Below are 25,805 nucleotides of genomic sequence, written 5' to 3' on the forward strand. Positions count from 1 at the left end.
TGGGTTCTAGATCAAAATCCTTTTTTTTTGACATTCAAAATCTAGATCATACCACTTCACAAATTTACAGCAGGGAGTTCTGTTTTAAAAAAGACGATGCAATAAAGCCATTACTGTATGAAAGGGTCATTACAAAGTCCTTGTAGACAAAAAAAAAAAAAGAAAGATGATGTAACCTTTAAGGTAACTAAAGGCAACTGTCCATGACATAAAAGAAGAAAGCTGAGAATTGTAATTCTTTCGCGCCAACATTGGAAGGAGAACGTTCTATTTATTCTCTATGTTTAAAAGTATAATTTGAGTTACGGTTTGTCTTTGGACTTCAAGGCAGTTTGGAGAAAAATTGTGATACTTCAAGACTGGTTTCCCTCAGCTAGGCATGTGTACTTTGACAAGGGTTGTTTTGATATGTAGAAGCTGTATCTAATTAATTACTTATTAGAAAGGGGAGGGGATACTCCTAGTGGTTCAGCTGAATGTACTACAACTGTTCTGTTTGTCTATTTCTGTTCTGCAACATTAGAAGCTAAATCTTGACAGAAGCAGGTGGTAAATTATTGTGGGTTAGCTTCTACTTACCTTGAAATTGAGGGGGAAGATGAAAGCATTGTAATAGATTCAACTAATGCACACTGAGTTCTCCCTCTAATTAGTGTAGTTCTTTTTTTCAAAACCAAGGAAATGAACAGCTACATATTTCAGATCACCGATTCTTATGTGGTTATATTTATGTATTAGATTGGTATGCTGCCCTCCCCAAAAGTGACTCAGGGCAGCTCACAATAAAAATGGATAAATTATAAAGACAGAAAAAAAATGTAGAATGTTATATTAGTTTAATTACCATATTTACCCCAATCCAACACAACTCTGAATTTAAGATGACATCCCCAATAATTAGATTCAATGCATGGAAAATTTATAATTTTGTTGTAATTGTCTGTGTAGAATCTAAGTATTGGAGGGTTGTCTTAAATTTAGCTCCCCTGCCATTGCAGTGGAGAAAGCAGTGCCAGGGGTTTAGTGGGGGATGCAGTAGAGGGGGCAGGCAGTAAGGGGCATGTGGAGAGGGTAGTCACTGGTGGGACAGGTGGTAGGGCAGGAAGGGGAGTTGAGGCACTTGACCCTTGCTGCCTGTACCTCTGGCACCTGCCTCCCACCTGGCTCCTCTGCTACCTCTGTCTCTCTTGCCTCTCCAGGGCCCCTGCCTTCCAATCTGATCCCTGCTGCCTCTCTTCCTCTGCCCTCTGCCACTTACCCTTGGCTCTGGAATAACTCTGGTTTCACTCCAGCCTAGGGCACAAAGCATGCATGTGCTCTTGTGCTAGCTCAGCCCAGTAGCAGTGGCAGTGGCAGCCCAGTAGCAGCTCTAGCTGGTGCTTTGGGGGTCAGGCCAAGCTGCTGGTCCTACATCGGTCAAGTGCTGCTTCATGCCTCAGGCTGGAGTGGGGCTGGAGCTGGGGTGAGGGTGAATGGCAGAGAGGGTAAGGCAGGTGGAGGATCGGATATTGTGGGAGGGAGAGGCAGGCAGATGAAGTGGCAGAGGTGGTGGATAGCTGTGGGGGGCAGAAGCTATGGGGGAGAGGACAGTGGGAGGACAGGTGTGGGGAGTCAGAGATAGTGGAGGTGGGTAGGTGGGGGGAGGAGAAGAGGACAGGCAGCAGCTCTAGCTGCTGCTCTGACCCTGAACCTGGACTGGAGCTAGAGCCAGACCTAGAGCAGCAGCAACCACCTGCCCCCCTGTTGTCAAGTTGTACTTGAATCCCAGATGAGGTTTTCTCTCCCTTATTAAATGGGGAAGAAAACCTCATATTAGATTAGAGGAAATGAGGCAAGACACACCTCTGCACAATAAAATTGTAAGATGATTTCACATGCACACATTTGCGGTTGAGAAATGGTTGAAAAGTACTCTTTGGCTATTAAATACCCCCTATCCTGATATATAAAAATATATCTTAAAAAGGGAAATATCAATTTTGTATGGATAAAAGGAAGGAAAACATTATATTTTTTCCATTCCTATGAGGGTGTATATTTTCTACATTGTGGATTGCAGGTTTTTTATTTGGCCAGGAAAAGAGTACCCTATTTATTTGTATCCAAGACGAAGTTTCCCCCCCCATTCAACATAGGAAGAAAAGCCTCTCATCTTCATTTGATGGAGAAGGGGCAGGCAGCTGCTGTGGCTTCAGCTCGACTCAGGCTCTGGGTCAGAGTTAGAGATGCAGCCACCATCTCCTCTCCACCAGCTATGCTGTCTGCCTACCTCCCTGCTATGCTGTCCACCTACCACCCTGCTATTGCCTTCCTGTCACTGCAACGGAGGGTGGGGGAGCGTGAATTTAAGATGACCCTCCAATAATTAGACTCTACACATGGAAAATTTTAACAAATTTATAATTTGGGTGGTCATCTTAAATTCGAAAAAGGCTTGGATTTGGGTAAATACAGTAACTGTATATATTTTGTGTGTGTGTGCAGTGAGAAGGGAGGGAAATTAGCCCTGAAATTGCATTGCATTCTAAAATGATTTTTGCAAAGAATCTATGCAAAAAATCTAACACTGATTTGACTGTGATGCTGCTTATATTACAGATTAAATTAAAGTTTATACTACAGTATCTTTATTTGTATAAACGATTATCTGTTTGAGGAAAGCAGTCATTTGTTATGCATTTTTGCAAATAGTAATAGAATAATGATCAGCAAATGAAAGCACAGCTGGCATTTGGGACTTATACAGCACATGTAAAATTTTATTTAGTCTTATTTATTTGCTTAATACATATATTTATCATAAATTTCAGCATGCTCTTTCCTGGAAGCCTGTGCTCCCTATATATTTAAACTCCGAATATTAAACTCAGTATATTATATTTGCAAGCCACTGAAAACAAGAGAATGTAGAATGTAATGATTTACATATAACAGCTGACAGCTGTGAAGGTACATGCAGCTGGAGTGTACCTGAGCTATCTAGGTGGAGCAAAGAAGTGGAAATTGTATTGTCCATTTAAATTCTATTTGCCGACGATATTTGTTTCTTCAGATTCTCCCCACTCTGCTGAACTAGCCTTTTCTCAGATAATAGCTCCTTTTTGCAAAGTAACTGACAGGTGGTACTGCTTGCAGCATTATTAAATAATGCAGCAGAAGTAGAAGAATCAGGAAAACATATATCCACAACTTAATTGAATCCTATTGGCATGACCAGTGTTTTCAGGGTTACTTTGACCTATATTTTATTTCCTTTAAGAACCACGTGATAACTATACTATCAATATTATTCATACAGTGACATGTAGACACAGCATAGTTGTTAGCACAGTTTCACACAGGGGCCCAGCATGGTGGTAGAACTAGCGGGAGTTTCCCAAAACATTTAGAATCAGAAAATCTGAACCAGCCCTGAATTGAATATTTTCACATGGAAATTTTTGTTTGATGACAGCTTGTATATCCTTGAAAGTTAATATGAAGTAAAATAGAGCATGAAATTCAAACACAATAGCTATTTTTGTATAATTATTATGGATGTTGACACTCTTATTCAAAGTTGGTTAAGCCAAAGTGGAGCAAATAACTCTTATTCTTGGAGAGTCTGTGCATGGGGTTAATCTGGACTAAGTACTGGGAAATAAATGTGTGTGTAGGCAAGCCCTAAAATTAACTTGATAAAGTCTAAGCTTCTGAATCGAAGAACTATGGAAAGAAAAATGTGACATACAATTTTATATTCATTAAATGGTACTAGTTCTCATTTCAGGTGCATAAGTGTACAAAATACTAGGGAGTTATAATACTGATGCTGTTCATGTCTCTTCTGTTGTGTTTTTATTTCTGTGAGCAGCCATTTCTGAAAGAGGTGTTGTCTTGTTTTGTTGTTGTCTTGGATTTTGTTGCATTTACATTATAGATGGTTGGATTTAGAAGAGAAGCTTGCTGACTTGTTCACAGCCTTTGTTGTTAGAGTAATATGCACAGGATGTGCAGCAGCCTGTTTTACTGTTTCGTGCTTAAACTTGTAAAATGAAGCAAAGCTAAATTTCCTTTTTTTCTTTCACACAAGAACTTTTGGTTGTTGATTTCCAAGTTTCCTCAAAGTAAATGGGGTTGAACATTGCAATACTTTCTTACACCAGTGCTGTAATTGAAGTCAACAAGACTGGTAAAGTGAATACATATTTCAGAATGAGACCCTTAATCTGTTTATAATGCAGTCTGTTGTCTGTTAGCTGAAAACTTTAATTTTATCTCTCTGTTTTTCCTATGGAACCCATACAAAAGCAAAAAAGCCTGTGTAATTAGTTCAAAACATTTATGAAGAAGTACATTACCCCAAAAGTTCCCAAAGTGTATTAGGTTAGAAAAACTTTAAGCTTTCATGACTGAATTTTTTATTATAATTCATATCCTTATATTGTAACCTGAAAGACTCAGCTTAGATTGTAATGCACTAGAAGACAAGTGGTGCAAGAATATAGAAAGAAACCTACCTAATTCCAGGTAAAGCTTTTTTAACGTTCCAGAGCCAGAGTTTAGTTGAAGTAAAATAGTCACGTAGAAATTTTTTTTTTCCCCTCACTGATTTTCAGGCATGATTGTTGATTGTTTTACATACAATTAGTAAGGATAAAAAAAACCTTATAGCTGATGATTTAATTATCCATGCTCATACAATTATTTATGGACCACAAAAATTAATTACATAGATGCATGTTAATTTTTACATGTACGAACTATAAAAAATATTTAAAAATGGTATGCATTTTGCAGATGAGTATTGAGTATTGACTGATTCTATTTAATGAGGCAAATCTGAATTACTGTTGTGGGGAACAGAGAAGATTGGTTTGGTGTTGTGAATGTTATCTCTTCTAGGGCTAGTAAAAACCTAAATTTAATGCTCACTAGTCAAATTTGCTATATTTGCTCAGTTTTTACTTACGTAAGAAAATGAATTTCTTATGGCAATCGAACCTTGCATGTATTACTGTCTTGTTTTTTTGTACACAGCATACACAGAGCTTTGCTTTGAAAATGAGTGGGAAGCCCGACCAGAATTTATTAAATAAGAATTTTTGTTTGAAATTATAATTAGATGCTTTTCCACTAGTTACATATGGAGCTGAGAAAACTCAGCCTTGAATTATTCATGATTGACAAGCCTATAACAAACATGTCTTAGTCTCAAAGTGGAAAAGATGTTTTGAACCAAGTGGTGAAGATGTCTGCATTCCTGAAGGTAAAACAGGACCCTGTATAAAACATTAGACACTGTTTAAAGGGCTGTGACAAGGCTTTGGTAAGTCTGTCTTTAAGTGGTACATTGGCTTTTTGTTGATTTCTTGATGATAGTAAATTTCTTCCCCTATGGAAAAATAGTGGGATTTAAGAGAGAAGTCATTCTTGGAACATTTACGCAATAAAATAAAGGGCATAGGGAGCATTTGTGTGTGTTAGGACCATAGGAAAGTAGGGCTGGAAGGGACTTCACAAGGCCATCTAGTCTAGTTTCCTGCTCAAGGCAGGAATATCCCTGACTAAACTATCCAAGGCAAATGTCTGTCCAACCTGCTCTTGAAAATATCTAAGGATGGAGATTTCACAATTCTTCTAGGTAGTCTGTTCAGAGCCAGCCTTAGAGGTGAGTGATATGGGCAACTGCTCAGGGTGTTGTGGTCAGGGGCATGCCACATGCACATGCATATGCACAGCAGTGCTCAGCCTGCCCCAAGTCAGTGGTGTTCCTAGTCCTGTCCCCTATGGCCATAGAGAAAAGTCCATTTCCATCTTCTCTGTAATCACCTGTTAGGTATTTGAAGACTATCAAATTCCACCTGCCACTCAGTCTTCTCTTCTCCAGACTAAATAACTATTTTTTCAGGCTTTCCTCACAAGTTTTGCTTCTAAGGCTCTGTGGTGGATTCTCTTTAATCTGTCCACATCCTTCTTGAAGTGTGGGGCCCAAAACTGGACCCACTACTCCATCTCCAGGTGAGGCATCAGCAGTACTAAATAGAGCAGAAGAATCACTTCCCTTGATTTCCAAGTGAAACTCCTTTTAATACAACTCAGTGTGCTGTTGGCTTGTTTTTTGCAACAAGAGCCAAGTGTCAGTTCATATTCAGCTTATGGTCCACTGTAACCCCAGCTGCAGCTCTGCAGTACTGTAGCCTAGCCAATTGTTCTCCAGTTTGTATTTGTGCACACAGTTATTCTGTCCCAAGTGCAGGACTTTGCACTTGTCCTTCTTGAATCTCATCTGATTCATTATGGACTGTTTCTCCAATCTATCCATGTCATGCTGCATCCTGGCTCTGCCCTTCAGAGTGTGTGCAACTCCACCCTACTTGGTATCATCTGCAAATTTACTAAGCCAGCACTCAGTCCCATCATCTAAACCATTAATTAAGATATTGAACAGTGCCAGACCCAGGGCAGACCCCTAAGGAAGCCCACTGAATACCTCTTCCCAACTAGATATTGAGCCATTCATGATTATTCATTGAACATGATGCTGTATATGCACACCTTATAGTACTTTAATTTAGTCGGTATTTCCTTGGCTTGTTAATGAGACTGTCATGGAAAATGGTGTCAAAAGTCTTGCTAAAGTCAAGGTATATCACATCCACTGCTCTCCCCCTATTCACAGAGCTTGTCACCTTAAAAAGAAAGAAATCATGTTGGTTAAGAATGACTTGCTCTTCATGATTTCATGCTGGTTGTTCCTGAGGACCTTGCTTTCCTCTAGCTCTACATTTGAGAGCAACCAAAGGTGACTAAGAAGCTATGCTGCTGATAGGAACCCTTTTTTTTATAGGAACCTACCATCAAGATAAGTTAGTACAGCCTATCTGAATAAGATGTACGGTAGTGATTATTAAGCAGTCCCCCACGCCACTGTTTTTTTTTTAAAGTCAAGGTGAGCCACTATATTTCATACATTTGGACTTCCTCTTTACTCCCACAGCTGAGCTGCACCTTTTTTTCGTATATCCAATGATTCTTGATCCTTCACTAACCTTAATGCCAAGAAAACATCACAAAACAGGGCCCCAAACAGTTCACCCAGAATGTGTCTATTGTCCCCCAGCTGCATATGATTAGTGTGGCCCCACCCTGCATGAGGTGAAGTCAGACCAGGTTGCCCTCCACCTCATGTGCATGTAAAATTTTGAAGTATCCCAGGACGTGTGACAAGAACACTGTGACGGGGGCCATCATGAGGCTGGTCTCAAGGTCGGCCTGCTCACCTATCTAGGGCCATCTGCTCTGTCTCGTCTGCCATGACTTGATGAATAAAAGATGATGTAATAATGTGGGAGGCTGCCCATTAAGTGCTCCAATGCCTAGGGTGTTATACATGGCTCCAACCTCCCCTATACTGTGTCCTGTGCCTCACAGATGGCATCCAGATTACCATCCTGGTCCCAAACTTTGGCCATACCCATTGGGCTCTATGCCTCTCACTCATACTGGGTGTCTTGCCCCTCACACACACTCAGGCTCCTAGCCACTAGGCTTCTTGCCTCTCACTAGGCTACAGGCCCCTCACTAGGCTCCATGTTTCTTCCAGACTCTGGACCCCCTTGCTCCTGCTGACTTCCTTGCCAGGTTACCCACTAGAGAGACTGAGGCTATAAGGTGCCCTATACTCACCTTTCACTAGGGAGGCAACTGGTGTGGCATTTCCTGGGGACCACCCTGCCACAGGTAGCCTCACCACACTATCCTACCCTAACCTCCTGATTGGGAGTGCAGTCACCTGCAGGCTGCTCTGTTGTTTATTCTAGCCCTTAAAATGGCAAGCACCAAAGGAGCCCTGCCACAAACACCCATTCTAGCCGATTATAATCTTTCTGAGTTTTCTGCAACAGAAGAATTGCTTTAGTATTTTTATGTAGTCAAATGAGTGGGGGGATTTGGTGGCTGCTTATGAACTCATTAGGGGAGATCAACAGCAAATAGGAAGGGCCCTATTCTCCCCAGCAGCATCTGGGGTGATGAGGAACAATAGCCAGAAGCTGCTGGAGAATAGGGTTGGGTTAGAGATTAGGAGGCACTATTTCACTGTTAGGGTGGCTGGGATCTGGAACCAACTTCCTAGGGAAGTGGTCCTCGCTCCTACCTTGGGTAAATTCAAAAAGAAGTTGGATGAACACCTGTCTGGGGTTGTGTGATTCCCAGCATGTGCTCCTGCCAGTGGCGGGGGGGTCAGACTAGATGATCTGTTCAGGTCCCTTCTGACCCCCAAACCCAAACTACTATGAGTGAAAACAAAGAACTGACATTTCCCTAGGGGTGTCTAATATGGGGAGCTTTGAATCTAAAAAGGTTGAGAATCATTGTACTGGGACCTCAAATACTTCCTGTTTGTTCCCCATGCTTCTCCCATTAATATATAATCACGTCAGGTATGTAACTGGTTGACCTGTATTCTCCTTGAGTACATTGTTAAGGTTTCCACTATTGCTTCCCTTTACTAAGTGTTTACCAAGGTGCCCTGGCTCTTACCTGTTGGCTTTTTACTTCATCCCCTGGTGAACTTAGTTTAAAGTTCTCCTCACTAAGTTAGCATCCCATAGCCAAAGAAGTCAAAGCCCTGCTGGTGATACCATTTACACAGCCATATTTTGATTGCCAGGATGTGCCTAGTCCTAGTTGGATCTTTACCCTTGACTGAAAGAATCAATAAGAACATTACTTAGGCCCATCTCTTTTGCTTCCAGAGTCATGCATGTAGTTACTTTTGTTTCGCCCCCTCTTATTATCATTAATGCATACATGAATAAGTAGCCTGGGATAGTAGTCAGAGGACTGAATGAATCTTGGTAACTTTTCTATGATGTCTTGGATTCAGGCTCCTGGCAGGAGGGAGACTTCCTGAGCCAACAAGTCAGGCTGAAAGATGGATGCCTCAGTGTTCTTCAGGAGGGAACTGTTAACCACCACCACCTGTTGCTTCCTCTTGGTGGCAGTGGTCTTGATTTTCACCCCAGCAGGGGAGCAAGAATTCACCTCTCCTGGTATTTAAGTGGGTTTCTTCACATGCAGTGCCAGGGCTTCATACCTGTTCTCCAGCTGGACAGCTGCAGGTTCAGAAGAGGAGTGTTGTTTATTGCCAGAGGTGATAAACTACCAACTTTTGCATTCCAGAGAACTTCTGGGTGCCTTTACATGAGTGTGGAGGCTGCTCCGATGTGCTGTAATTAATGTGTTGGAGCAGACTCCATTAATTGAGTCTGCTGGAATGTGGTAATTACCATGCTTCAGCAGCCTCCTGCATCTTGCGTATCATCATCCCCACACTTAAAATGGTGGTGGGGTGTGAAACGAGCTTTAGTTAGTTCAGGTGCCCCAACCACCATTTTTAAGCACAGGGACACTGATACACAAGAGCTCTCTAATTAAAGCACCTCTAATTAAAGTGCTGCCCCCCCCCCCCCCCCCCACTCACTCCTGGAGCACATATAAATGTGCCCCATGTCATCTGTGTCTTCCAACGCCTTCTCTGGCTGCCCCCCTTGAATGATGTTGGAGGTCTCTTTGTGCATTGATTCAATGAAGGCCTCATGCTCATGGATGCTTCTGAGACTATCCATTTCCTTCTGCAGCTCTCTTGCCTGATTCCTGAGAGATTCCACCAGGAAGCACCTTTCTTACTGTAAGCATTCCGCCATTTGGCTGTTCTTGGCAGAGACATGCAGGCTGCAGTCCCTGCAAATCTGGACTAGAGCCTGGGTGGAAGTTTCGGTGGTTAGTGACCATTCCTGGACAGAGCCCACACAGGTACAGGCAGAGGAAGAGCTGACAGTGGCAGGGGCTTTGGCTGTGTTATTTAGCCAAAGATGGAGTCAGCCAAAATTCTGAAGTGAAAGTGAAAAAAGAGCGTTAGTTAAACATGCAGCAGTCTCTTGGTTGTCTAAGGGTGTCAGCTGAATTGGGTTCAGTGGGGTGCAATGTGCAAAACAAATGAAAGCTTGGATTGTTATCCTATGTAATAGGGTCCCATCCCATGGGTGGCCATGATGCCTGTGGAGCCCCCCTAGCCCTTGCCTTCTCTGCTGTCTTGAGGCAGCCTCCTTCAGCTTACCTGCCATGCCTTGATGTGATTATATCTTTGAGAAGGGTGGCTATCCCATGGGTCCCCAAGCAAGGTTTCACATTGAAGAACCCAGGTATCACTGCTCATCACCTTATGGGCTAATTATGTGGCCTCCTCATCTCTCCTTATAGCCATGCCCAAACCTTGCAGATGTTACCCTCATTCAGGCCTGCATTCTCCCTGCTTCTCACCCCTTCTGGGCTATGGGACCATGACTTTGCTTCTCACCCCTCCTGGCTTACAGGTCCCTGACCCAACCTACTCTCACCTCTCTGCAGCTGTGCCCTGCTTCCCAGCCTTGGCCCCTATCCCTCAGGACCTGGCCCCACTCCCAGACCAATTGAGACTTCCACCACTCCTACAGTCTTCATTCCTAAATTACTGGTCTTGCTTACCCCAGCTTGGGTGTTAGTGAGCTTCCTTGCTGCAGCTCTTCTGCTCAGGAGCTCTTCTCTCCATGGATCCCCAAGGCAGACTTCCTGTCCAGCTCAGGCCTTGGGCTTATATACTGCAAGACCAGCCCCCTTCTGGGTCATGTGTCTCCTGATTGCCTCCTGCCACACCTGTAGCCTGCTTCATTTGTAACCTACCTGCTCTTAAGGTACCAAGCCTCCTTCTACACTCTAGTAAGTAAAAACATGTTTTAATCCACAAAAAATTGTCACAGCAATGCTTTGCATTGCCATGTTAAACATTCTCATGTGTGACTCCAGGCCTGTAATCCACACTCCTGAAGAAGGAGCATGTTCCCTCTGTAATGCATGGGAAGAGTTAGATGCTTAAGCAAGGCTTTTTTTTTAGGGGGAGGGGGAGGCGCTATCTTTTATTGGTCCAATAAAAACCCTTGCTTTTTCCACATTTCCTGAATCACCACAGTTACAACAACACTCCAACACCATTGCATGCCTAGGAATTTGATTTGCCACACTTAGGATGCTGAGTGTTGTGTTGCCTGAGATAAACACTAGGAAATGTGGAGCAGGAGTCTGTTTCTGAAATCCAGTCTTTCACTTGAGTTTAGGCAGTCCTAAGTTAGGTGATTTTTTTGAGACAGGGATTCATGCCTGAAACTTAGGCCTGGATGTAGATACCTAAGTCATCCCTTTAGGGACAAAAGCTGGCTCACATTTGTTTTTCTTTTCAAGCATCAGCTTGAACAACGCTATTGCCTATTGTATGTTAATCTAGTGGTGAGAGAATTCACTTAGGGGTGTGAGACCAAGGCTCAGCATCCTTCTCAGGAAGAGTTTCAAACTCTCATCTGCCACCTCTCAGGAGAGTTTCCTTAATATTATGGGTCGTTCTGGTATCATCTCTGAGGGCAGCTTCTGTATTTTCCAGTATAAAGAATACATAAAGCTTTCTGTGGAACAAGGACTAGAACCAAGGGCTTCCTTCTCTTAGTTCTGTGGCTTCATCACTGAAGAGAACTCCAGATATCTACAAAACTTTACTGGTGACAACTTAAGTGCTCAGATATCTAAGGGGTTAGATGATGGTTTTGTAGAAAATACTGCAACTGAAATATCTAAATGTCATCTGAGCTCCACTGTAGGTAACTTAGTTCTTTTGTGGATCTTAGAATCATAGAAAACTAGGGTTGGAAGGGACCTCCAGAAGTCATGTAGTCCAACCCCATGCTCAAAGCAGGACCATCCCCAACTATATCATTCCAGCCAGGCTTTACTGAGCCAGGTCTTAAAAACTTCCAAGTATGGAGATTCCACCACCTCTTTTGGTAAACCATTCCAGTGCTTCACCACCCAACTAATCAGAGAATTTTTTCCCGATATCCCATCTAATTTTCCCTTGCTGCAACTTGAAACCATTTCTCCTTGTTCTGTCACCTGCCATCACTGAGAACCGTCTAGTTCTATCCTCTTTCAAACCCCACTTCAGACAGTTAAAGGCTGCTATCAAATCCCCCCCTTAGTCTTCTCTTTTGCAGACTACATAAGCCCAGTTCCCTCAGCCTCTCTTCATAAATCACATGCCCCAGCTCCCTAATGATTTTCATTGCCCTCTGTTGGACTCGCTCCAATTTGTCCACATCCTTTCTGTAGTGGGAGACCCACAACTGGACACAGTACTCCAGATGTGGCCTCACCACTTTGGACATAATCTTTTAAGGTAGTCAATTTTTGGTCAATTACACTTCACAGTTTGATTTTCCCTTAAGCAGCTAGTTTCAGGCTCACTGTTTTTTTAGAATACTATTTCCTTTTATACTGAGATGTGTTATTTTTCATACCTGCTGCAGATGCTAACTTGGTAATGTGAATCTCTTCCTGTTTTGCTTCTCAGTTTTTAATAGGGGTATGTGAAATGTATTTGATTTGGATTTGGCCTGAATCAGGGGCAGTGATTCGATTAGTTGATTTGGATCAGTGTCCCCAATTTGATTTGGCTGAATCCAAATCTGAAGATTTGATGCCGATTCAGAGAATCAGCGATTCGACCATAGACACAGATTTAAATGTTTTTTCAAGATACCAGGTGTGGCTCGTGAATGCTGTGATGGTGGGGTGGATGGAGCCTCCCACAGGAGCGTGGGGGGGGGCTCTCTGCATGCTTGATGGCGAACCTGGAAGTGGACCAGATAATTCCGGTCCACTTCCGGGTCTGCCACTGAGTGCTTGGGGGGGCACCCCCCTGTGCCCCCTGGCTCAGCGATCAGCCATGGGGGGACCCTGGGTGCCCCCCAGACTCAGGAGGCACCACTAACCAAGCCAGGGGGCACACGGTGGCGGGGCAGTGCGCTCCCCAGCAGACCTGGAAGTGGACTGGAAGTGCTTCTCGTCCATTTTTGGGTCTTCTGCTGAGTGTGCTGGGGAGCCCCCCATGCTCCTGTGGGATGCTCCATCTGCCCCACCATTGCAGTATTAATGAGCTGCCTGGTACCTTGAGGTATGTAGAAAAAACATTTAAAGCTGTGTCTATATCCATGTCACCGAATCTCTATGAATTGCTTTGGAGGGTTCCGATTCGATTCAAAGAGATTAAAGGATCTCCTGATTTGATTTGAATTCAGAGATTCAGCCACTGAATCGGGTCAGATCTCTGCCAAATGGAATGGGGGACTGAAGCTTCACACAGCCCTAGGTTTTAACTATAAATAGCTATTTGCCAGGCACTCTCATGGTGATATTTTAGAGAAACATTTTATTAACGTTTTAGAAACATTTAATTAAGTTTGACTTGGTTAGATGAATGAGAAGTTTGTGTAGCTTGGGTTTGGTCATCACTCAAAAGGAGTTTGTAAACGAAGGGAATTTAGGCTGGGCTTATACTACTAAGAGGCAGTGGCTGGGCAACTGACAGAGATTGAAGGAGAAGGAATGGATGTTTACATGATCTTTCTTAATTTTCCAGTCTTTTTCTTTAGGAACCTAATTGCCTGTTTAAATTGGGCTCATTTGTCTGTCTGCTGATCTGACAGATACTTTGCATTGCTTTACATTATCATAATTATATTATGAGTTTTAGGCTATCCTGTATTACTGCTCATAATCTGTGAGTTGTTGAATGATAAGAAAGTGGCTGGCTGAGAATTCAGATGTGGGTCTGATGTAGCCCATAGGATGATGTTTTCAGATTCCATACTTCATTAAGTAGTAAAGCAACAGAGGACTGGGGAGAAGGAAGAAAATAACAAGGAGAAAGAAAGCTCAGTGGGTGCAAGTGGAAGCAGAAAGCTGGAAAGACAGGTAAAATTTCTACTAAGCCAGAAGTCTGGTCATCTTGCCTGTTGTTCTTCTTCTGAGTTAGCTGGGGAGAATAGACAAAGGCTGGTAATTCTAAAATTCATATAAGGATATAGCCATTTTCTGGATTGGTCTTTATCTTTGACCTAAAATGTTGATTTTTGTTCTTGCTTTTGGGGCTAATGTCAGTCAAAGCTATTGCATTCCTTGCATGGGTATTACTTTGATCACCCAGACCAAATTGACCTTTTCAAGGACATTAAGTGCCTTGAAACATGTGCTACAAGGGCAGAAGCAGTTATACAGTTAGTTTATATGAACTTCTAAATATAAGAAAAGCTTGCTAGAGATTAGAGGGCAACGTTACAGAATTTGTTAGTGACCACACCCACATAGTAGCTGCAAGCATTTGATCCAAATACAACTGAGCTAGCAATTCCATGTCTCAGGTTGGTTGGTTCTAGCAAATACAGCTCACACTAACAAAGAACCTCTCTCTCTTGCTCTGTTTTGTCTTCCCAGATTTCTCAAGCGTACCCTGAAATTTCCATACATACTTATCGTACCATAATTTCTCGCATACAACATTTTCTGGAATATAATAGACATCTTATTTTGAAAGACAGAATGAAACAAAAAAAGATTGTGGAGTAAGTAACTACATTGAAGCAGCTAGGGAACAGATCATGCTCCTTGTGGACAGATTTTACTTTCATTTTTGTCCGTAACCAGCAGAAACTGTTACTTGTTTCTCATATATAATGCATACCACAATTTCCATCAGCTCTTATTTTTAGGAAAAATGTGCATTTTATGCAAGAAAATATGGCCTTTCCCCTCATACCCAAAACATTCAGTCTTTTTTCTTATTTATCCATAATCCATTCTGGAATTTCCTAGATGTGCTGGGGCCAAGTGGTTCTTTCTTTGGAACTGAGCCAAACTAAAACCATGCAAAATTAATTGAATAGCAAACTGTGAAAATATTGGTGAGAATGATACTTTTGGTATATCCTTCATCTTCAAACAAAAGATACTGTGCTAAGGCTGCAGACTATAAACTGCTTTCCTTTGTCTTCCCATACCTCCTTGGATAATCTCTACTTCGATGAGATTCAGCTTTGGCCAGTTGTTCTACATATGTGAGCTGCTGGGGTGTTTATACGTGTCCTCCAGTAGGGGGTGTGTGCTTTAATTAAAGTGGCTCTAAGATCCACTCTAAAGTGCCCAGAGTATCTCATGTATTGGCATTCCCATGCTTAAAAATAGTGACGGGGTGATTTCTCTAAAGTTTGTCAAAAGAGCTTTAGATAAAGTGCCCTGACCACCATTCTAAGTGTGGAGGTGCTGATACATAAGTTGCTGGAGGCTGCTGGAGTACAGTAATTACCATGCTCCAGTGGACTCGATTAATCGACTCTGCTATGTTGTGTTGTAATTACAGTGGATTGAAACAGCCTTCCTGCTTGTGTATAGGCGCCCATCATCATGCCCAGTCTGTTGGCTGTCATGGTGCTACTGGGACAGTCAAAAGTGGTTAGTGCAAGAGAGAAATCTGTCATGTTTATATTGGTCATGCTCAAGTCTGTTACCTTGCTGGTTTAACCAATATTTGTATGTAGATGGTGAGAAATTTGATCATTATAGAAATAATGAATCTGTGGTAGAGTAGAAGTTTCTCATTACTATTCTTTATGAGTATCTGTCTTGGAAGGACTTAAAACAGAATTAGCCTAAACCTGTGGACTTCTGCTACCTGTGAAAGGAATGACAGTAGTATTTAATTGTCAACAACGTCAGATGTGTAGGTAGGTCTAGAAGTCTAAGAATGAATATCTGCCCATTATATGCTGACGTCAAGAGATGATCAGCAGATCTTTGCCAGTGCCAAGCTATTTCCAGCTTAAGTTTTGGCCTTAATCCAAATTGCATGGTTCTATGACAGTAGATTCAATTTAATGAAGTTGTAGCTGGTTTTGACTGCCTTTTAATGAGAATATTGAGGAATGGTATAATAGGCAGATTTGGTTTTGCTAAAGTGTATATAATTTCATGTCACTTATTTTGCAATCTTCATCTGTATTTTCAAATGTGGCTAAATGCTTATTCAGCACCTGCATTTACAGGAACTGAAACTTTAGGTTTTATGTGTTTTGAACAGTTCCCTTCTTCTTTCCAAATGTTTAGGAGAAAATATGAAACATTATTCATTCATTATTAGGAATTTTTTTCAGTACAGAATTACCTAAGTGTCCCAGCGAAGAATAGAAATATTGTGATAGGCATCTGCCTCAAAGGACTGAAAAAAATTATTCAGTACTAGAACCACTATAGTTATTTCATAGTAATTAATATACCTTTAAAAATCATAGTTTATATGCTAAATAAGAACAAAAAAGGAGAATTTATTAGATTAAGAGATCTGTAAGAAAAATGCTTATTGCATTATCCTTTTATAACATGATTCCTCTGCACAGCTATGTTTTTCTACCACACATGAAACAAGTAAAAACCTTTGCTATGCCTTTTAGGCCTCATTATCCTTAAAAGTAGTCATACTGTGATGTTGTGAATTTTGTGGAAATGTTTCTCCTTGTTTACTTCCAAAACATCAACCTAAGTGAACTGGACATGCATATGAGTTTTCATATACATTAAGCTAATCCTGAATTTTCTGTAATCCTGGGGTCACAAAAGTGCTTTTTCATTAACAAATAGCTCATGTAGTACAAAGACAGAGATTTATAGAAGCAGAAACAAAAGTTTTTCTTTATTATTGATTTCAGTTTATACTTGAAGCCTACTGAGCCAAAAACTAATTAAACCACATATACACACAGAGTAAACAAATAAAGGACATTTTGCTACTTTCAGATAACATTTAAGGTGATGATTTTTTTCCCAACTAAAACCCTTTCAGGGAAGTAAATTTATCATTAAGGCAGGAGCTCTTTCTATAATTCCTCATTGTATATAGGTATTATTACAAGACATATGCAGTATGTAAGACACCTGCTGTTTCAAGATCTGTACAGTATCTAGACACATCAAGTAAGACCAGGATGCCTTCAGTCCTGTCGCCATAATTTGAAAGCATATCTAGAATCACCGTCTTACAAATAGTATTGTTTTCATATTCCTAGACCATCTTTACCATCCTTCAGTGATGGTATTTGACAAAAAGTATGTCATGGGCAATACAGAAATGTCTTGTGAAAGTGTTTGGGGGCTGAAGATGAATGATTTGTTTGAATTGTTTTGGAACTGAAAATTCTTTAAATAATTGTCCCCTGACTCCTTTAATAACATGAAGTTTACTTTTGCATTTCAATTGTTTTTCTCTGTTCTACTTGTGCCTTGCCTTTCTGCCAAAATAGTCTACCAGTGTTCACTTAAGATACAAATTCAGTGTACTTATTTCAAAATACATACTTTTAGCATGTATTTAGAGTATGGACAAGCATACATTTGTAGTGGTTTTAGAAGGGGAGGGGGAGCTGCTGCTGAAGTACACAGCCGCTGTTACACTCTGTTAGATGTGCAAGACCCTGTAGACATAAATGAGCTAAGTTGCTTCAACTTTGATCCTGGATGAAGCATGGTTAAAATTGGAGCAGACTTGCAACCCTTGTATCACAAGAGGCTTTTGCACAGGAAGTTACAGCTTAACAGCTGCTGCATGCTTCCAAGCAGCAGCTTCCCCTCCCCTTTTGAAACCTTTATAAATACCATCGTCCATACCCTTAGAATCAGAAATGGACAGAGGAAACTAACCTCTGCAGTTGACACATACTTCCAAATGACAAATATTACTTGGGATACATTTCTAAAGGCTTTGTTTAAGTTTTCTTGTCCTGCTCTGCTCTTATTCATCTTTTGTCTCCACTTTCCATGCAACAGTGCAGTGCATCTCTGTTGAAACCACAAGGAGAATCTTCTGTGATGATGTTACCTTAGACTCCAATATCATGAAAGGATCCATGGTGGTATACCCTTACACCTATATGGAGCTCCATTGGCATCAGTGGAATTCTTTTGGGAGATAATGGTCTTCCTTAACATGGATTCTTTTCCCAGAATCAAAGCCTTGATAGTGAGGAAAGCAACATTGTTTTTCTCCATGAAAATATTATGCCAGTGAAAATAGAAAAAATGAGAAATGGACATAAAGTAATGGACTGCAAAGGCAACGTAACAAAAAATAATATGTTTACTAGAACTGGTTGAGAAGTGGTTTGCTGATGCCTACACATGTTTTAAATATTTCCAATATTTTCCCATTCCACATGACATTAACTTAAAACCTTTGTGAACTTTTTTTGAAATACCAGGGGAGGCAAAAAAATGTCACCCACTTTCGAAAGTCCAGTGGTTAGGGCACTCCTACAAAGCACAGAGATCCATGTTTCAATTTCAGCCCTGCTTCATTCAGGCCAGGGACTAACGCTTTAGTCTCTCATATCTCAGCTAAATCCTGTAACAACTGTGCTATTGGGTGTTTTAGGGTAAATGAGGCTCTTTGACCAAAATATTATCCTTGTCCAAAGTGGTATACAAATTCCTGTCAAAAGTTCTGGCTTTTCTGAATCAAGATTTTGCAATGAAACCTTGTTTTATTGAAAAATTCCTGACAAACTCTAATCTGTTCACAAGGCTGCATTATTGTTTCTTAAGCTGTTTTTTTACATTGCAAGCCCAGAAGAGAAGAGTACAAGTACAAAAATATAAAAATAAAGAAGAAAGGCAGTGCAAAGTGGAAAGGGGAATGCACTCATAGGAGAAAATTGCTAATTAAAGAATATAAAAACAGAAATCTCAGAGTGGCAAGAGCAGTCTAAGAACACACTTCAAGATAAAGGAAATGAAAGGTGATAGAGATAAAGAACTGATGCAGATCTGCAAAAAACATTTATCATTCTAGGGGCAATGAGAAGTAGCAAGTTATTTTGAAAAGGCATCGCACTACCATTTGAAGTATGCTCTTTTTATTTAAAGCCATGTGATGTGCAATGTATGGAAGTACTTTTTCTTATTATATTGTTTCAAGACTGTCCTTGTTAATTCCATAATGGACCCTAAGATAGGAAGTACTGCTTAATAGAAAAAGGAAGCTAGTCTGGACTCAGAAAAGATTTCAGCTCTTGGCTTAACCAAAGTTTATCCAAGCTTCTGCCTTAGTTTCTCATCTTTCAGATTTCTTGCCTCACAGGGGAGTTGAGAAGGTAAAATCCAGTGTTTGGGAAACAATATTACATTAGTGAAGGAATTTAAATCTGAGAGACAATGATCTTGAAGGTGTCCCTATCACTTGTAGTTTTTTCAGATTGTATCAGCATGTTTATTTTGTGATATGAGTAACTGTGATCTCTCACTGGCTGTATATACACATTCAAATGAACCAAGTTTTTTCTCCTGGTAGAAAAACTTGCCCAGAGACACCTGAACAGACATTTGAATGCTGAGCCCCTGAAGAGTGGAGAACTTGCAGTGCTGACACTTCACAATCAGGAGCCCCTGTACACACACAGCAGCGTGCTTTGTAGGCTCCCTTAGTCTGTCTGGATAGAAATAGCACAGGGTAGACCTGATTGGATGACCCAGACTGCTCAGGGTCAGCCTGTGTCTCCTTGCAGCACAATGTGGGGCATGAACACCGCGTGCCCCTGGAGGTTGGGGGGGGGCACAGTGAGCTCCTGCAGGCAGCAGTGGCACTGTTGGCAGCAGGAGCATTGCCGTGGCAAGTGAGGAGTTCCTGCAGTCAGCTGCAGCGCTGTCAGTGGAGGGAGGGTGGCGAGCACTGACCGGCGGTCGGCGACCACCCACAGACACCCCCGGCAGTGGTAGCAGCCAGTGGCGATTGTGTACCACTGGTGGTTGCGGTGGGGCAGGGGGTGGCAAGTGGCAACCACCTGTAGGCACTGCCGGCAGTGTTGGAAGTGCCTTTTCACAGGGGGTGCACTGCCATGCTCAGGGGGAGCACATGCACCCACATGCACCCCCTACGCATTGCCATTGATGTGGGGATTTTAAAGGCATCATGTTCTGCTTCCTGCTTAGGAGCAGAGTCCAGTGAATGATACTGTTTCCCAGATGGGGGTGGGGTAGGGATGCTGGACAACTGTGTTCTTTTCTGAGAGAAGCCATGGCATATACAAACATTTGCAGTGACTCTCCCAGTAGAAAATGAATGTCTGTATGAGGCCATAGGCTACCCTATGTTTCTCATTCATTCTGTTCCAATAAAGGTCTTGATTTACCCAGGAGCAATGAAGGTGAAAACATTTTGCAGCTGAATCTCAAGGTGGAGCCCCTAGGACCTCCAGCATTCCTTTGATTGCCCCAATGCACAGTCAGCCACCATCTGGCAGCTGTTGAGTTGGTAGTTAAAGTTCTTCTTCCTGGAGTTCAGTCAGCAGTGTATGGTTTCATGAGCCATGGAAGGAGAGGGTAGTCTGGATCCTTGCTGATTGGGGGGTGGGACGGGCAGGGGGAAATGGACAGGCCAGCCAACTCCATGGTGGTAGTGCCAGTGGTGAATTCTCCCTGTTCCATCATCTCAGGGGACCCAGAGTTCCTAAACATATGGGCACTGTGGACCCATCCAGACCACTCAACATTTATATTGGTGAACCAGCTCCAGTAGCCCACAACAGGATGACCAAAAAGAAGCCCTTCCTGAGGTATGGTGAGGGAAGCACAGAATGGGGATGTGGATCCTATCAGTGGCCCCCACACAGTTTGGGAACCCCAGATGCTTGAAGCCAGCAATCATCTCTCATGGATCCCTGAGCTTAAGCATCTGAGGCCCCAGCTGTTGCAGAATTGCCTTGCATGCTTTGGGGATAGGGAGCATCACCATTGTCTGCCCCACACCAAACTGGGTGGCCACGCACTGGAGACTGTCAGGATTTGCCAGCTTCCAGATTACCATTGCAACCCATCTGTCCATGGACCTGGGGCACCAAAGCCTGGTGCTAGAGCAGGGGTTGAGCTCAGAGCAAAGGTCCATGAACGTGCCATGGGGCATTCTGAAATTCTTTCTCCATTGCTCGTCATCCCAGGTCCCAAGCACGAGTTGCTCCCACCAGTTCAAGAGCCCAGTGTCTCAGTGGGATCCAAAATTGGGCATGCAGATCTGTGGCTTCAATGCAGTTATCTTGTGCTTCATGCAGCATGGCCAGCAGGATGCCTACAGCAACATCATTGTCCTCGATGTAACGAGCTACTAGAGCCAGCAGCAGATGATGCTGGTGCTTCTGCTGTCTGAGAAGTTTAGCAAGGGAAATGATTTCTGTGACTTGGCTGACCACTATCTTAAAGATCCAAACCTACCTGGAACAGTCAGCTCGGTCAGAGAGATTATGATCGGACCAGACTTGTTCCTCTGCCTGGCCAGGGGATTTGAATTGCCAGCTGCTGGAGATTGATCAATCAGTGTGCTTTGGCTCTCCGCAACAGCTTCCACCTCCCGCCCAGCCCAGCCAGACAAATAATATGAAGAGTCTGGTGTTTTTTCCCCTCTGTGAGCCTCAGGGGAGGTTGTGCTGTCTATCCCCCTGGCTTGGCAGGGGATAGACAGCACAGCAAAGCAAGGCTTTGAAGACTGAAAGCCAGACAGCCAGCAGCAAGGGAATTTCAATTAGCACCATAGTTGATGTTTCCAAACCTCCTGCCTGGGTTTGGGAACAGGGGTGCAGGCAGCACAGCCATGAGGGAGAGGGGGCAGGGTTGAAGCAGGGACAGTACCCCCAGTGGACTGGGGTTTCTCTCCTTCCAGCCTCTACACCCCACCTTCCACCCCCAGGAAGCCCAACCAAGGCAAAAATAGCCTATATGAAGAGCCTGGTGTCTTTTTGCTCCATGAGCCTCAAACCCAGCTTGGAAGAGAAGTATTTATTGTTTTATCACAACAAAGCAAGGCTTTGAAGACATTTTTTGATGTTTATCCTAGGGAGTCCCATTACACTGTACTGTACAGTAAGCCCCATTAGAGTGGCTGTAAAGAGCGTGAGTGGCATTTGCATTTTTTTTGTTCTGTTTTCCTTTTCTTTTTTCTTTTACTTGACCTTCATTTAGCAACAGATCATCCTTAGTATTTGTGGCAGTGTCATGTGAAAGGTGCAGTGGATTTGAAGTAATTGGCATTTCCAAGCCCTCTGCCTGGCTGTGGGGCAGGGGTGAAGGCAACACAGGCCCTGGGGAGCAGAGGAGAGCCCTGGCCAGCCCCCAGAGAGTCCCCAGTCCTGGCCAGCTCCAGCAAGCCCTGCACACTGAGCTGCCAGATACCCATGTAAATTCCAGAACTGTGATTACAAGTGGTCGATTGAAATTTTCCCATGGCTGTTTCTGGCAGCATGGAGGCTGGCTGGCCAGGTTGCAGGTCACCGACTGATCCAGGAGTGGGGGCTACAGGCACGGGGGTGTGGGGAACAAGGCAGGGGGCCATATTGAATTTCCCTAGCCCAGGCTGCTTAGTGGGGTGGCAGGGTCTGCAGCTGCAGATTTCCCTTCTACCCTACCACCCATGGCCAGAGTGGCTGATGGGGCCACATTTCTCCCCCGGTCCTTGGCCCATACCAGCAGTCACCCATCTCCCCACCTGCCCAGAGACCCCAGGGAGTGGAGGAGTCCCTGAAGTTGGGGCTTCTCCCTCCATTGCCATCTGTGGCCAGCGGGGATGCATTTCCCTGCCAGCCCCTGGCCCGTTCTGGCAACAGCTCAGTATCGACTTTAGTTTGTTGAAAGTTTGGATCCAGATTTGCTTTCAAGCTGTCCAAATCAGGTTTTGTCTTTAGGTATTCTATCATCTTGTTTTAGGTGAGCAGGCACTTCTGTTTTATTGTGGAGAGCCATAAGGCGTAGAGATCACTGCCTCTTAATAATATGCATTATTTTAATTTATTAAAAGCTGTCCCATTCACTTCTCTCAGCTGTCAATTTATAAAGTGAAAACAAAGCATAATTCCAAGGTTATTTTAATATGACTCTCTTAGTCCCACCCTTGTTCCCTCACATCTTTCTGTCACAATATCTGACCCCCTAAATATAATTTTGTTTGCAATATAAGGAGATATTGTATTGTGCTCTGTTTCAGAATGGTTATTATTTTCTGCAATCCCTGAGTACTTTGGAATTTGGAAGCCTTTATGAACATTTGCTGGATTACTTGTGACAACCTCCAGATAGAGCATATGATTATTTCAAGAGTTTTTGATTGCCTTTCCTCTGATCTATTCTTTGTAAACTGAGCTCTTGAGGATCTGAAGTATTTATGAAGTCAAAACAATTAACTTCAGCATTAATTACTTTCTGATCTTTTTCTTTCAAAGTCAAACTAGAAAACTCTCCAGAGAGCCATAAGAAATAACATGGCCAAAACATAAGTGTGATCTTATATCAGTGGTAGCACAAGAAAAATATGAGTTTAGAAAAATGAATTTCTAATGTATTGCAGTTGACTTCCTGTATTCTACTTTGGAAAAGTCCTCTTTTGAAGGCTGTCCCTTTTCCTCAAAAGTATGAGTTAGGTTAGTTAGAATACTGAAGGTACTAGTCCCAGTTCTGCTGTAAAGAAAGAAATATCCCAAAAGATATTAGAGGTTTTTAGAGGTACAGGGCATGTCTACACAAGGGGTTTACTGTGGAGCTGAGTAATTAGCTCCACAGTAAATGCGGACACAGGGTGATATGGCTAAACACAAATAGTACCCTGCATTGTTTTGTGCACTGCAGTGGATGTGCAGAGGGTGACAGGGCTGGCTGGGGTGTGAGGGTACTTCAGCGCAAGGGCTGCCTGCTGGCTAGCCCCACACTGGAGCACCTTCGTGCCCTGGCTAGCCCCTCTGCAACATGTTAAACCAGGTCAGAGCAACCCGGGGCTGTCAGGCTGCTTCAGAGGCTGCTGCAGAGCAGCACCAGATCCCCTGCCAGCCCAGGGCTTCTGTGACTGGGCTCCATGTACAGCAGGGAGGGGCTGAGGGCTGGTTGAGGCATGAGGGTGCTTTAGCACAGGGGCTGCACCTTTGTACCCTTGCCAACCCCTCGCTGCACATGGAACCTGGTTGGAGCAGCCCTGGGCTGGAGGGCTGACCCCCTGGTTCCCCTGCCAGCTCAAGCTGCTCCAACAGGCCTCCATGTGCTGTGCACAAATAAATTCCAGAGCAATAAGCTCCAGAGTTTATTTGTGCACATTAATTGCATATGTAGATGCGCCCATAGTTAGCTACACAACTTTTATCAAGTACAAGCAGGGCTTTCCAAACTAAAGGAGTGCATAATGAATTGGACAATTCCAATACTTGAAACACCTACTTCTTTTCTCCATGATGTTAAGGAATGTGTAAAAGAAGAAATGGGAAAAGGACAGCAAGAACTAAGGAGTGACAAGAAATGGTAAAAATAGAGCGTGTCATTTTACTTTGGGACTATCCATTCTGAGAAGGATATAAATCATCAGTACTCTCATTCGAATCCAATGGAGTTATGTTGGTTTTCATCAACTGATGATCTTGTCTAGGTTTTTTTTTCTTTATTAAGAAAGAACATTTGTACTTCACTGCTTATAGGCAGACTGTACCTCTTTGCTACTGAAACTAGTAGTGAATGTACAGAGACTTTGAAAAATGTTTGCTTTTCCAGCTTGCTGCACTCTGTTACTAGTTTTTAATAAATTGCTAGTTTTATGTATGCATGAGAGATTAAAATCTATCAGCTTTATTTCCCAGTCTCATATTTACATAAAAGAAAGACATTCTTTTTTTCCCTTAGTACTTACAGTCAATAGTACAACATATTACAGGAATATACTTTCTTTCCGATACTACCTTTGTTTTCTTTGTATGCTGGTTGCGCCTTTTCATGTATAAAGCCAATAATCAGCAGGTTTCTCTGAATACAGGTCCTTGGTGTCATTGTGACAACTGTTATATTGGTGTTACATTTCTTCATCCTCTGTGTGGGGAATCAGAGGATGGTGCCAGGCTTATCTCTATGAAAGCATTAAGCTATTTATAGACTCCAGGGTTGTTTTGTAGAATAGATGGTTTTTCAGGTCTATGCAAGGAGATCGATTTTACTTTTCTAACTAGCTCATTTAAAGTTCTAACTGAATGACAAAGCATAGGAAGAATAAAAAGAAAAGCACAACTCTAAATTAGCATTTGTTTTTGTCTTGCAGGTAATGGGACATTAATAGGGGCATCTGCAAATGTCGTGTGTGCAGGGATTGCAGAACAACATGGCTATGGCTTCTCATTCATGGAATTTTTCAGGTATTTATTTAGATATATTCTATTAAATTTTCATTCACTACTTTTTTCCTTCCACAGTTTTGTCTGGACGCCTGTGCAGAGATGGCATTAATCAATAGAATTCAATTAACATGTAAAAACATTGGAAGAAATTAGATAATTATTATATGGACCTTCTGCAGTAAATCAAGTGTTGTTTATCATTGGAATTAGCCAGAAATCTCAAAAAATAGGTCAATGGAGTTTCCAGAACTAAACCAGGTGTATGAAAGTGGAACTTCCCAAGGAATAGAAAATCCCAAGGTAAGATTTTTGAAAGTAGACTGGCTTTCAGTTTGCCATAGGATTTTGGTTGCACTGTTCTGTAGATTTGTACCTGGGCACTTCTGGAAAGTTTTGGCATTAAGCCAATGAAGTGCTTTGATGGATGATGGGTTTATATCAGTATAAAAGTGGTGTAAACACAGAATAATGTCAACTGCATTTACTTTCAACTGTGTCATTGCCAGAAAGACAAATGAATTACAATCTAGATCAATTGTTCACCATTTATTGCCTGTGGACAATTTGCTGATCACATGATGGTGGTTTCCTTTACCTAGTTCAGACAAAGCTAAACAATTTATTTCCAACAAAGTTCAAATACATGTTTCATAGATTCATAGATTCATAGATGTTAGGGTCAGAAGGGACCTCAATAGATCATCGAGTCTGACCCCCTGCATAAGCAGGAAAGAG

The 25,805-nt window shown here is 42.4% G+C and overlaps 1 protein-coding gene across 1 annotated transcript in view; it reads left to right on the forward strand.

Moving 5' to 3' along the window:
* OCA2 (OCA2 melanosomal transmembrane protein) overlaps positions 1–25,805 on the forward strand; it is a 421,183-nt gene that overhangs the window by 292,187 nt on the left and 103,191 nt on the right. The window contains exon 23 of the mRNA XM_014527422.1: positions 24,995–25,088. Within this exon, the coding sequence (XP_014382908.1) occupies positions 24,995–25,088 (94 nt within the window). The remainder of the gene's footprint in view (positions 1–24,994; positions 25,089–25,805) is intronic.

Source organism: Alligator sinensis, unplaced genomic scaffold (assembly GCF_000455745.1).
Source record: "Alligator sinensis unplaced genomic scaffold, ASM45574v1 scaffold144_2, whole genome shotgun sequence".
Classification (NCBI taxonomy): Eukaryota; Metazoa; Chordata; order Crocodylia; family Alligatoridae; genus Alligator; species Alligator sinensis.